The following is a 14,444-nucleotide window of genomic DNA, read 5'->3' on the forward strand; positions in this document are numbered from 1 at the left end:
CCTATAGAAGATGGAAGCTGATGATGGGAGAATGGGGGGCACTAGACTCAGAGGTTGTTGCTAGAGAATCAGTTGACCTGCAAATACATCTCCACGATGATGTAGTGCACCACATTACAGTGAACAATGACTAGCATCTTAGTCACCTTCATGAGTATCTTAATCGCAGATATACCTTGCCCAAGCAATATCTCTTTGTAATCAATGAAAAGATTGTTCGCTCCACGAAAGAGAAGAGCTTTCCGTGTGAGAACGTTCCGTTTCTGTGATGTATTTTTGTAAAAGCTTGTAATTGACATGGATTTTGTCCACATTAATACATACGGTGTTTTGAATACGTTTCTACGCTTACTTGTTTATTCTCAGCTTGTTCAAGTTTTTTATTGAAACGTGCAATTTATTTGTTGTGGAGCACAAATGTTTTCAATGTTGGTGTCTTTCAATGCTTTGTTGCGTGATTTTGTTTTTACAATAAAAGTTTTAAGTTATTTTGACATTAATTTAAGTGACTTTGGGTATATAAGTGACTTTCTAGTCTTTAAACTTCATTTTCTCACATTCACAAAACTCTAGCTCTAAGCTCTCTTTGCATCTTCTTTGCGAACGAACCCATGGCAACGTCTACTGATGCACTTCTCACACAATTAGAAAAGGTAGGACTTGCAGATCGAGCACGTGAACTACTCAGTGTGTTCAAGGGAGCAATTGACATGTAGGCCACTACCAACCTTCATGCAGAGGCATTGAGAAGCTTTCTTGACTACATGGCACAGCACATGGAGGAATATCCCATAATCTTTGAGGGATCCAACACTGCGTGGTTGCTAGTGGATTTCTTGAATCATCTCTATGCGGCTGACAAAAAAATCTAGTTTCGTTTGTTGAGGTTTATTAAAGGCCTCATGGAACGGGACTTCAAGATAGAGGATGAGGATGATCTCATGGATTTGGGCATGGGGTGCATAGGCACCCAATTTATTTCATGGGACATGATTCTGGCATTACTTGTTCTTGAGGGCATGGACAAGGGAAACTCAAAGGAAAAGGTCAACCAAAGACCTCCTGTGACCATTGTGGAGGAATCAAATGAAGTTATTAAAGAGATAGATGAGCAGGCAGAAGCATCTATGGCACTCGTACTCTTGCAAGATCCCAACACCACTAAGGAGGAAGATCGAATGATAGCGGGAGATGAGGTAGTGGAAGAGGTCCGGACCTCCAAATTCTCACTTTGCATCCAGTAGTGGTGGATGATCGTCAGTTTCTATTCCTTGACGACACTTCCAAAACGTTAGGACTCAGAGAAGATGAGTCACTTGCAGTGCTTGCTATCTATGCAAGCATGAAGGATCCCAGTGGAAAGGAAGAGAAAGTCAATTTTCAAATTGATTTGGAAGACCAAGATCTCCCCCCGGGGGATTCACTATTGGTAATGGGGGGATGTCACCTGCGTGCATCAAAATTAGAGAAACCCCCCTATGTACGGTATCTTACATGCTAACCTACCCCCCTACATACGCACAAGATACGGACGTTCTCGCAATGAGCTATCCCCCCTCATACGGATTTCGTACGAAATGTAATGACCCACTATTTTATGTATACTAGTAACATAACAATTTTAGAAGCACATGCTTTTGCAAAAATACATGTTAAACTGTAAATGAACAGAAGTGTACATTATAGTGTGTTTTCATTTGCAATAGATGTTAAGAGAAAAAACCAAGAAAAGCAACAAATGTAATGAATACTAAATTAAAATAAACCAATCGTTTCAATGTAATTTGTAAAAAAACGAATAACATTTGCCTTGTAAACTGATACAAATCTCAATCTCAAAACATACGATACTAGCCACCTAATTAGTAAGCTTCCCACATGGGATTTAAGACACACATATGAAATGGATTTTTCTCTAAATAACAAATAATGCATACTCTTAAACAACCATGAAAAATTTCACTCGTCAAATCAAAACACATTACAAAACAACTCATTAAAAGATTAATCTTTTTGAACAAAAACAATTATACGTGATATGAATGCACGTCTATGCTTAACACTAGGGCTGTGTGAACATGAGCCACTTTTGTGGCTATAAGCAACTTTTTTGTAAATTCTTGTTCTCATGGACCACAAAAAACCTCATCAAAACCTTTCAGGGATTTGTTCTCAAGGCATGTAGGGAGTTGAAAAAGAATAGAAATAAATAAAATCATGTAAAATTGCTATTTTTTAAGAGCCATCTTTAAGGTACAATTGAACAAAAATTGCTCAAAAGTTTTGATATCCCATGTAGACCCCTTAAAAACCTTCAAAGCACATTGAGACTTTTTTGAAAAATACATGGATATGTATACAATAAAAATCTATGCTTCAAAAACATGTATGCTGTTAAATTTAAAACCCAGTTTTGTGGCTTCTTACTATTTTTAGAAACTTAAATTTTTTATTTTACACTTTTTTGAGATAAATGGTATACTAGAATTTTCCTCTATCATAGGACCTCAACGATATACTATGATCACGATTTTTTGAAAAATAAACAGTCTTATAGCCAATTTTTTAGAATGAGGTGCCAAGCCACTATTGTGGCTCAAGCCACTTAAGTGGCTCAAACACAAACCTAGTGTTAAGCAAAATGCACTTTAAAAAAGCACCATCTGTATTTAATTTTGAGTTTGTACATAAAATATAAATCTTAAAAATTTTGCCAGAGCCTCCTTTGTACGGAGACCTCTTTCTCAAAAAAAAATCAGTACACCCTTTTCTTGGGCTCCCACATGGGATTTCATCACATAATTTCTTTTTCGAAAAAAATTGTCCACCTCATCTTGGGCTCCCACGTGGGATTTAAGGATTATCTTACACTGTCCACCTCATCTTGGGCTCCCACGTGGGATTTAAGGATTATCTTACACATTAAAATGGATGTCTCAAGAGACCCGGTCAAGCCATATGCGTAGGTAGAAGAACTGAAGGTAAAAATTGATAGCTCAAGATGGCACACCCGGTCAAGCCATATGACCATGTGACAAATTGAGACTATAGAATTTGTAACTACATGGAATAAAAACTAACAGTCTTAAAAACTTTAATGCTTTTTATTGTAAAGAGAGACACAACTACACATTTAGTAAGAGTGGATAGCTCAAGAGACATAGTCAAGCCATATGCATAGGTAGAAGAACTGAAGGTAAAAATCAATAGCTCAAGATGGCACACCCGGTCAAGCCATATGACCATGTGACAAATTGAGACTATAGAATTTGTAACTACATGGAAAAAAAACTAACAGTCTTAAAAACTTTAACGACTTTTATCGTAAAAAGAGGCACAACTACACGTTTGGTAAGAATGGATAGCTCAAGAGACATGGTCAAGCCATATGCATAGGTAGAAGAACTGAAGGTAAAAATCGATAGCTCAAGTTGGCACACCCGGTCAAGCCATATGACCATGTGACAAATTGAGACTATAGAATTTGTAACCTAAGGAGACCTAAACATGCTCATATGATTAGCTTAACCATTATATTGTACCTGACCTATGTCCCCTTTCCTAAAACCAGTTATATAATAGTTCTTTGCCTCACCTTTGCAACGCACCTTCTAAGCAAAACTAGCATGCAAATTGAACTCATGAATTCTCATAAACAAATCATACTGGCTAACCACTGCATCGAAGCGCCTAGAATGTGAAGGCGCTTTGTTTGTTATTAAAAAAGAAAAACATTCATCCTGTGCCATCCCTACCCGGTTCTCTGAGCCTGCCTCACTGCTCTCCCTATGCTCCATGGTGACGTATTCTCCTCCCCAACACCTACGGTCAGTCTCCACCTTTGCTTTCATTCTCTTTTGCTTAACACCACCAGGGCATCTCCAAGGACCTGCGTACTCACCTAGGAGAGCATTTTCAAAGATTTTGGAGATTTTTGGATTATCTTGCAGCTAGTACCACCTAATTGATATGTATTCCTAATGGCTTTAAAAAAATAAAAACCATTGATTTGTTTAGAGATTCCAATTTCAGATAAGGGGTGGCAAGCGCATACATCTTCATGCATCATGCTGCCATCCTCATCCGTTTCGAGTGCCGGCCCGTCCTCATCCTAATGAGCTGAGTCTGGCATTTTTATGCGGCGCAAATAGTAGTCATTCATCTTGGCCCATCCCTAGATTGCTATGGCCACCACAAGCACGACCACAAGTCATGCATCACTTCGCTTGCAAGGTGCTGACCTCCCATTGTGAGTGTCAGCTCAAACTCCTCCTCACATCGTTAGCATCCTTGCCGAAGAAGTCTGAAGACAGGAAGCTTTTCCACTACAGAAGCTTGCATCACAATGTATAGACAAACATCTCAAGCATAGAAACAATATACAATTTACAAATCAACATTAATTGAAGAAAGAGTTTGTGGCAAAGCCTTGCTAACTTGAAACAAATTTGGAATCTAGCACTGGCTGGCAGTGGTGAGCGTAGATCTAAAGCCAATGTCTACCAAGTGAGGGATACTAGGAAGCTAGAGAAGTTAGAAAAGCATCATTGAGAATTTCACATAAAGAACCCTGACAACCTTCATTGAGGACATATCTGAACATTGTTTTCAAACAAGACGATTGCACAGGCTAGCTACATATTCAAATATAAACAAACTGACAACAAATTCATTATACCATACATAAATGGAACTGTAACATCGGAGAAATGGCAAAGAAGGCATGACGAAACAGCATCTTACAGAATAAAATAGAATAAATAACGATAGAATGAGATCTTAAAGGCACTCACCTTGAAGGTAGTCGCAATTTTCAGCGTCTTTGCGGGCAACGTCATTTCAGCCTCTCTCCAGCTGCACGTCAGCGTCGCCAATGTATGACCCCATGGGATCAATGCCGTGCTCTGTGCATACCACCTCCCAGAACTTGGTGCCGATTTGGTTGCCGCATTGGCCCCCTTGCAAAGGCTCCTCCTCAGTCAAAGTGACAACTCTTCCAAATGACAAAGGTACCGAGCACTATCTACATACCCCATGAACAACTGTATAGCTACTGTAAAAACCACTCCAAACCCTGTGATACATGTTTTGCCTCAAGCCTTTACGTGTGCTGAAATCTGAGCCTCAGTAGTTTGTAGTTGAAACATTAAATGAGGGCCAAATACAGTATATAGTGTTTCAATTCCTATGACTAATATCTGCTAGACCTGTGGAAAAATGTCAGACCACAACTGTTCTTCGTTTGTGCAACCTGGTCCTAAAGAAATTATTAACCACGTAATTTAAACATTGCCATACCATTTTATTCTATTCTATCCTTCACTGAAAACCTTCACTGAAGAAGGATCTGAACATTGTTTTCAAACCATCACTGAGGACAGATCTGAACATTGTTTTCAAACAAGACAATTGCACAAGCTAGCTACATTGTCAAATATAAACAAAACTGACAACAGAATCATTATACCAGACATAAATGGAACTGTAACATCGGAGAAATGGCAAAGAAGTCATAACAAAACAGCATTTCACAGAATAAAATAGAATAAAGAACGATAGAATGAGATCTTAAAGGCGCTCACCTTGAAGGCAGTCGCAGTTTTCAGCCTCTTTGTTGACATCGTCAAGAACAGAATCAATGAGCTCCGCGCCTTCGGTGTACCTGGATTGAAGCCACCCCTGCGGGATGGGAAGTCTTTTTAGAAGATGCCTTTAACTTTTTAGTCTCCAATGATTTTTTCATGTTACGGGCCTCTGTTAAAGCCGGCCAAGTAGAAGATGCCTTTAACTTTTTAGTCTCCAATGATTTCTTCATTTTATGAGCCTCTGTTAAAGCCGGACAAGTAGTAGCTCCCATGACAGGTTAAGGCTTAACGTCAGTGACCCTTGTCCCAGTTGTTGCTAGCTTCGGACCGGCCAAAGACGAAGTTATCAAGGCAGAAGATCTATCCATAGGGGCCTATTTGAATACTGTCCATAGTACCTGGCTCCAGATCCATGAGCATGGCCGAGGCACATAGCGCCCGCAGCTTGCCTCGTTGTAGTACATATTCACTCTCTCTAGTTGCACGTCAGCGTCGCCGCTGTATGAACCCGTGGGATCAATGCCATGCTCTATGCATACCACCTCCCAGAACTTGGCACCGATTTGGTTGCCGCATTGGCCCCCCTACACGTGCAAGCTCTCACGCATCTTGGCGAGGCTGAGAGGAGAGTGAGAGAGCAGTAGATAAGAAGCTGCACAATACCAAGTTCACCTCTAAAACACACACAGATTTGCATCAAATCTTGGCAGGACCAAACATTCACTTTTTGTACGTGACACCTCCTCCTGAGGCCTGGACAAAGTTTTAGAAGACAAATCCTTTTCTCGCTCTTCATCCTCTCTGCTAATATGAGTAGTTGCTACATTCTCCTTTTGCAAACGATCATGCACCTGCTGCTCCCGAGCTATGGCGACCTGGAGCTCTCCTGCTGTAGAGGTTAGCCTGGATCTGAAAACTGACCGATTTCCCGCCGAGCAGCTCTATTAAAAGGGATGTGTGCAAGTAGGGGGTAGGTCGGCTGTCACCCGTTTGGCACATGAAAGGATGGTTGGTGCCTTTCTTCAATCGATGTAAAGCACATTTTTGAGCAAGGTAGAGGTCTCAAAAGATGAAGACAAATTTGAGAGAGAGAGAGAGAGAGAGAGAGAGAGAGAGAGAGAGAGAGAGAGAGAGGAAGACCTGCCTGCCTGATTTTCCACCTGCCTGCTTTTCTTTCCCATTCATGTATGCCTGATCCTCCGACTCACCAGAATAGCTGCCATTATTAGACATGCATTCAAGCTCTCCGGCCCCTCCGTTGGAGCTTGCATTATCTTCCCCATCATCAATAGACTTGAGCCTCCCATTCAAATAATCTGCTCCAATATCTGCCACAATGGACTCAAGAGCATGGAAAGTGCCAAAAATTGGATTGTAAGCATTGGTCATCCGATGCGACTCACTGCTCGCATTGCCCTCTTCCATTGCCCACATCTAGCATGCCAAATGTGGTGTCCTCATGATATTATTCTCCAGGAAAAAAAGATGTCGATGTTGACGGTGCACTGGTCAATATGTATGTCCTCTGAGGTGACTGTTTGCACAGATTCCCGACTAAATTCCAACTCATGCGGTAGCTCCAGGTACCTAATGATACTTCAAATACAGAGATGTATTTGAAGTATCGTGTACAATAGCACACACGCATACATTGATTGTCTCATAGGCCGAGTTTGACCCCTAGAAGACATTAATAAAGCTTTCTTTCTACCTTTCTTTCTCTTTGCACGCTTTTCTTATGCTCGAGCTTTGTACACCCATGATTGAATTCATTGTACTACGTGTTACGGACAAGATACTAAAGGGGAGGAGTTCACAACCTCCGCTGTCGAGACCTTGAAGGGCTACGTCACAGCCAAAATGGCGCTGCTATGATATCAGGCCTTTGTATCCCCGATCACAATACTCTCACCGCCCCTGACTTCAGCTTGAAATGCCCCTTATCCTCTCACAGAATCTTGAGTGCATAAGGGAAATTCTTTCACAAAAAGCACAATGAAGGTCTGACGATGCAACAGAAGAATGTTTTCTCTCTTGATGCCATACATGAGAGTCCTCTTAGCGAGTTGAGACCAGATCAATGGCCGTCAATGCTGTCATGCACGATCTAGGCAAATAACTGCGGGCAAAAGATTTGGCACAGAAATTGCAAAACACCAACCCTGTGATGCTTGACTTACCTTAGGATTGAGGCTGTCTGCGTTTCCAAGAGCCCTCATAAATGGTAAAGCTCACCTGCCAAAAGGGTCGTCTGTCGTGTGCCTGTGTAGATGGATGGGAGGGAGGGGGGGGGAAACGGGTGTGTTGCAGTGCAAAAAACACCAAATTACACTAATTTTTTCAAAAATTTTGTTTTCTCACCTTCAAATTTAAAATTTAGAGGTAAATTTCAAAATTTGTAGTGGGATTACACTAAACCTAGGGTTTTTTTCGAGCATTGGTGTGTTGAAATGTGGGCGTGCGTGCGACAATCTGGGTGCAAGAGTGGATCCAAACTGCAGATCCATATAGGCGGGCTTCACACACAGGGCGGGTTGAGGAATACTCTCATCACCCGCCAGTTATTGCCCATCTGCCTGCGCAATCCCATGCCCATCTCTTGCCAATGTTCTCGACCCACCTGCGCACTTTGTCTCTGTCTTCTACGCGCTCTTCCCTCTTACCAAAAGTTTGCCACCCAAAATATGAGAGGGAATAAGAGAGCTCTGTCGACAAGTTTTGATCTCAAGACTTAATAGTTAAGATGAACACTTACATAGTTCCTACAAAAAAATTCATTGCTTTAAAAATCATCCCCCCCCCCCCAAAAAATAAAAAATAAAAAAAAATCGGCCTCACATGTCCTGTGTTTTCTATTAGGGCCCGGTTTAAGCTCTACCGTTCCACTTCTCGTTCACATGGGGCGGCAGCAAAAAATGTAAGCACTGCAAAAAATCAAACGACATGCGATGCAAGCCCATTGATCTTTAAGGGGTGTCAAGCCTTCCTTGCTACACACACCTCGAGTCCGTATAGATCCTCAATCATTAGAGGGCGAGGCACAGGAGGGAAGCTTCAGGAGGAAGGGATGTTGTCAGCGTGAGGAAGATGGCGTCTTGAGTAGTGGTAGAGATATGGAAGAGGACTTTTTTTCTCTCTCAAAACTTGCGAGGGACCGAACATTTGGGACAAGGAAGTCATAGCACCTGTTAGCTAAGGGAGAGGACAGGGAGGTACCATATCTTCTCATTGGTATAGCTATCTTAGTTTGCTAGTGGAGTAAATTAACTCTTTGAAATACCAAGAACAACACCCTCATGTAAAAGTTGCTTTAATTGGCTTGTTAGGGCATGTGTCTTATGGCATAAGCACTTAATATATCCCCCCCCCCCCCCCCCCCCCCCCCCCCCCGTGGGGTAGGTCCCCCCCTCCCTTATGCATACAGTACAAGCATGAAATAATGGGAAGCTACCCTATTGTATACGCTTATGTTTGACCTCTAAAAACCCCCCTCTTGTACACTCACATGATACCATACGGAAATACATAGTGAATCCCCCGAGGATCTCCCAACAAGCCTCTCTTTCCTCCCTAGTGAAAACAAACAACAGTTGGTGCAAATAGTAGCAAGTATACTAGTGGAAATAAAATCATGTGCCTCTTTTGATGAAAGTGTACTAGAGAGTGCATTTCATCCACACAAACCACTGCTTGAAATTGGAGAAATTGAGGTAAATAAATCTTAGCCTGGTAAAATTTCTAGTATTCCTTACTACAAGTGTTAATATCAATTAAAATGCTTTGCAAACGGCTTATCATGTTGATAAGTTTTCAATGCATACTGGAGGTTCATGCAACATCTCCACGGGTAGGGATAGCTCTCTTTGGCACTACTTGAGCCATATGGGGCCATCGATTCTTAGAGTTGCTCACACAAAGTTCTCCAAGAATGGTTTTATAGAGTTTCTAAAGTGTAAAGCGTTAAGTGGCATAGTTGCTGAAGGTTCTCTCACCTTAAACGCTCACAAATGTATACTGGTGGACCGAGAGGCAGCATTGTATGCCTTTACAGGAAAACACCCAGGCTCGGTCCTCTCCCACTGAGCCTTGAGCGTAGGTCAAGGGTTGACAAACCCAGAGGAAATTGTAAAATTCCTTGGCGTCAAGTCAACCATTCTCCCAATACCCAAAGATGTAATTCGTAGAAAAACCAATCGACCATGATGTAATATCCGAATCAATAAAGAATAAATGTTTTTGTCAATGATATTTGTCACCATTCATCGGTACTTGTTTTTTATTCATCTTGTTTTTAATAATTTCCATTTTTGCCACACATGCCAAGAACACATGTGTGGCGAAGGTTCTTGGCACACACATGCCAAGAACCTCGAACAATTGTCCAATGGCCAAACAATTTGTTCAGTGGCAGAATTGCTCCCTTCGTGTCGTGGTGCACAAGGGCTTTTTTTGCCCCATTCGACCCTGCCCAGCGCCGCCGATGCATCACATGCCCTTCTTGACCCTATACGCCCCCCCTGTCGCCCCGTTTTGCAAAATTATCACCGAGATGCTTTCCCCGGCCGCCCGATGGCTGCATGTTCGAGGTTCTGTGCACGTGTGTGCCTCAACGGGCAAAAATGGAGCCATGGTGGTGAACTTAAATTTAACATATCCAACAATTCAAATACTTATAAAAAACAATGTACAAATTAAAATTGAGCAATTGTACGGAATGGTAGAAATTTGCCATTTGATATTTTAGAAAAAGATAAAAATCTCATGAAGAGAGAGTACATGGGATAAACTACATCTTATGAAGGCATCCTTCATTTCTTAAATTTATTGCTAAGGCTAAATCCATATTTTTTAATGTTACAGACTTTGCATGCGCCATACAAGAGATGCCATCTTGAAAAAGTTGCACCAAAATGTCTTCGGCAGCATCCTGTAGGGCCAGTAAAGCTGCATGTTGTATTATTGTAATGGAGTCACTATATTCATCAATCATCTCTCTCACCACTTGAGAGAAGGCCGCTTTGGGTATGATTGTCTCAGTGCTCTTTTGATATTTCCTAATCTCACGCAGAGCCACTGTGCCTGGCTTCCATCTCCGCTTTTTTTGTGTTGTTGGTGGTGGAGGAGGATTCGCCTGCCTAGCCCATTGAGGAGGATCATCTTTGTATATTTTCCTCCTCTCCTTTTGGGTTTGCTACTCTTCTGGTGTCACCTTGTCCCTTTTTCTTTTTGCACATTGCTTGGCTCTCTGAGGGATTTTTGAAGGCTTTGAGCTCCCAACCTTTGCTTGTTGGGTGGCTTGAGCTCTATCTTGTGCCGCCTTATTCTCTACCTCTACTCATGCTTGTAAGTTGTCCAAATGAGCTCTCTCGGCCTCACCTCTCTGCCTTTTCTCTTGCTCTCTCTGTCTTCTCTGCTCTTCTTGTACTCTAAGGGTTTCCTTATCAGCTGCCTCTTTCTTTTCCCTCTCCCTCTTGGCCTCTTTTGCTTTAGATATCGGGTCGCCTAGTATTACCTTAATTACTCTTTCTTTGATTCGTAGTGGAAACTTTTGCGGTGTAGTGTGTGGGGTGGCCTGAGCACCAGTGGTTGTGGCAGGAGGCGATTGCGGTGGATTTTCAAGCGGACCTCAATATTCCTCTTTTGTTTCTCTAGTTTCTTGCATTGCTCTATGAAGAGGTGAAATCGGTCGGGGATATGGAAGAGGTGTATGAGTGGCATGGCTTATATCGTCGAGATCTTCAAATATGTGTCGCATGTTGCTTAGATCATCTAGATTTGATGGTTGGGGAGGCTCTTGGGTGTTTGGAGCTAGCGGACTGGGGCACTGGGTTGTTCACTTGTGGTTGGGGATGTGGATTTCAAGCCGTAGATTTTGCATGGGGTTCTGGCTGCGGATTTTCTACGATGCAAGTGGTTGTGGCGGTATTGTTGTGCGTAGTGCCAGTTTGCTCGTGTGATACATCCATGTGGTGCAAGATGTGAGTGCATATGTGTTTGTGCTCGAGTGGATCTTCTAGAATGTGCAAACAAGAAAGGAACTTCAAGTTGTGAGTTCTGACTTATAAAGTACTAATTTTAAAAACGAACATAAAAACTCAATAATACCATTAAAAATCCAAAATTACTCCAAAATTGTCAAAATTTGTTACATTAAACCACTGATTGGGGCATCAACAAATCACGTGGCATTACAATATGCTTAATATGGGAATGGTTAGTGTCAAAAATTTATTGGTTTTCCACTCAACGTCTACCATTTTGTTGCCTTGTCGCCAACCACCATCGAAATCGATCTTTTGCACTAGAAGCATGAAATGATTGCGATCACCTCACGCTAACCACGTTCTCTATTCTGGATTTCAAGCTTCTTTGTACTTTAGTCTTCTTCCTTTCTCTTCCCGCTAAAACTCTATAGAACCAATTGAACATTTCGTGCAGTGCATTGCTCTTTTTCCTGCCACCTCCATGCCTTGTATTTTTAAAATACACTGCTTTTGCTTGATAGTGTGAGCGCTCCATTCCTTGGCTATTCTAAATGCTCAATGAGCTGAATGTGTCAAGAAAAAATTAGCTATGAGCAAAAAGAATATGCTGCAAAAATATAAAACTTTAGTTCAAACACTAATGTTTTTTTACTGCAAAGACAAAGTGTTCAACGCACCATGTAAAGAAGACAAGAACAAAGTCATCTAGGTACTGTATGAAAATATCCTGCATCACTCTATTGAATGTATCCGGAGCAATATTCGGACAAAATGACATTACTATAAACTCAAAATGTTCATATCGGGTGTTGAAAGCTATCTTTGAAATATCTGATTCTTTTATTCTGATTTGATAATTACCTGATCTTAAATCTATCTTTGAGAAGACCTTGGAACCATGTAGCCTGTCTAGAAATTCATCTATTCATAGGATAGGATAGTTGTTCTTAATTGTTACCTGGTTTACTCCTCTATAATCAATGCAGGTCGTAAAGTCCCATCTTTCTTCTTTTGAAAGAGTACAAGAGATCCCCAACTTGATTCACTCAGTCTAATAAATCCATGTTCTATAAGTTGATGAAGTTGTTCTTTTAATTCAATGGCTTGTGCTGGTAGCGCCATTTTATAAGGTCTCTTTGACACTAGCTCACTTCCTGGAAGAATCTCTATCTCACGATCAATCTCTCAATTGGGAGGAAGAGAGGTGACATCTTCAAGAAAGAAATCTGAATATTCATGAAGCCAAGAGGGTTTTGTAAGGCTTTATTTTGGGTCGATCTTGTTCAGCTTGACCACAAATATTTGTTGTCCAGTCCTCATACCTTTGAGTAGATGGTTGGCTTTAACTAATTGAATCTTTGGAATCCCATTCTTTCCCATGCTAGCGTGATTCCTAGATAACCAATCCATCCCAAGAATTCCATCATACATCTCAATTGGTAGGGTTCTAAAGAAAGCTGAAGTAGCATGTCCTCCTAGTTCAAATTCAAGGGTTCCCATAGAATGTCGTGATACCACGGTTTTCCCATTAGCCAATTCTAGTGTCGTAGGTTAAGCTTGTTTTTTATTCAGGTTCAACTTTCGCAAGCATTTTGGGGATATAAATGAATGAGTACTACCATAATCTATGATGAGACTAAAAGTTTTACCTTGATGGGTTGCTGGTGTTTGAGTAACATTGACAAATTGTCTTTGGGCTCCAGGGTTGTCAATAGCTGCATAAATTCTTTCTCTCTCTTCTTCTTCACCAAGGGTAGGCTCTCCTATGACTGCATGTGCATGGGAATTCCTACCTTGACCTCTATTAAAGGCTCTGGATGCTCTTCCTTGTCCTCTACCTCGTCCACCACCTCGTCCTTTGTTATGTCCAAAAGGGTGGTTTCTCTGATCTACTTGAGTTATTGCTACTGCTCTATTAGTCAGACATGGACATCTGTTTTGATAATATCGTAACTCTTGACATTCAAAGCATCAAACATCCAAGCGTGAAGGATTTTGAGCATTAGCAGCATAAGCTCTTTGTGGTTGTCCATTATTATTGGGAAGCCTTATTGGTCGTCTGGCATCGTTAAAACTTTGATTTTGTTCAACTCTCCTTCTAATCCCTTGCTCCTTCATTAAGGGACTAGCTCATAGTAAAGCATTTTGCACAGTAGTAGGTTTCATGGCTTCTAATCGCGAGCTAATTGGATCTCTTAAACCTTGACAGAGACGGGCTATCTGTTGTTCTATAGTCATTGACGGAGCATAACACCTAAGCCTTACAAACTTTGAGTAATACTCTTCCAAGGATAAGTTGTATTGTTTTAAGCTAAAGAATTCATTCATCTTCAATGCTTCATGGATAGGAGGTAAGTATATTTCCTTTACTGCTTGTTTAATCTCCCTCTGACTCTGGGAGTTCTCCAATACTCCCATGTCATGACAATGTTGTTTCCACCATAATTTTGCTTCACCAGAGAAACGAAACATCCCTAGCATCACTTGATTTTTTGGTGTAGTCTTTGCAGCCAATAAGTAATCATCCATAGCTTCGATCCATACTTCTGTATCCTTCTCAATATCAGCACCATGTCCTTTAAAAGAAGGTGGTTGCATTTGTTTCAGCAATAACTTCTTCTCATGAATCTCCGTATAGATAGCATCGTTCTAAGGGTTCTCCATTATAAGAGTGATTTGAGGGTTCTCCTGAGTGTACGCATATATTAACATCAATATTCATAATAACCCAAAACACTAGGGTATTTTCTAGACTTAGACTTATCCAATCCACTAAAGGTTCAACCACATGACTTTACCAATCATGACTTATCCAGTCTATGAAAACTGAACCATATGACTTAACCAATTTTGACTTCTTCAGTCCATTAAAACT

At 41.1% G+C, this 14,444-nt stretch overlaps 1 protein-coding gene and 1 pseudogene across 1 annotated transcript; both read right to left on the reverse strand.

Annotated features, from left to right (window-relative positions):
* Nucleotides 1-4,839: 4,839 nt before the first annotated feature.
* Nucleotides 4,840-7,019, reverse strand: LOC147452452 (uncharacterized; annotated as a pseudogene).
* A 6,680-nt stretch (nucleotides 7,020-13,699) lies between these two features.
* On the reverse strand, nucleotides 13,700-14,167 carry LOC147452453 (uncharacterized). Its single transcript, XM_086519257.1, has one exon. It carries the CDS (start codon nucleotides 14,165-14,167, stop codon nucleotides 13,700-13,702), a length of 468 nt encoding a protein of 155 aa, XP_086375383.1.
* Between the last annotated feature and the right edge of the window lie 277 nt (nucleotides 14,168-14,444).

Source organism: Adiantum capillus-veneris, chromosome 8, assembly GCF_014529385.1.
Source record: "Adiantum capillus-veneris isolate H3 chromosome 8, ASM1452938v2, whole genome shotgun sequence".
NCBI lineage: Eukaryota > Viridiplantae > Streptophyta > Polypodiopsida > Polypodiales > Pteridaceae > Adiantum > Adiantum capillus-veneris.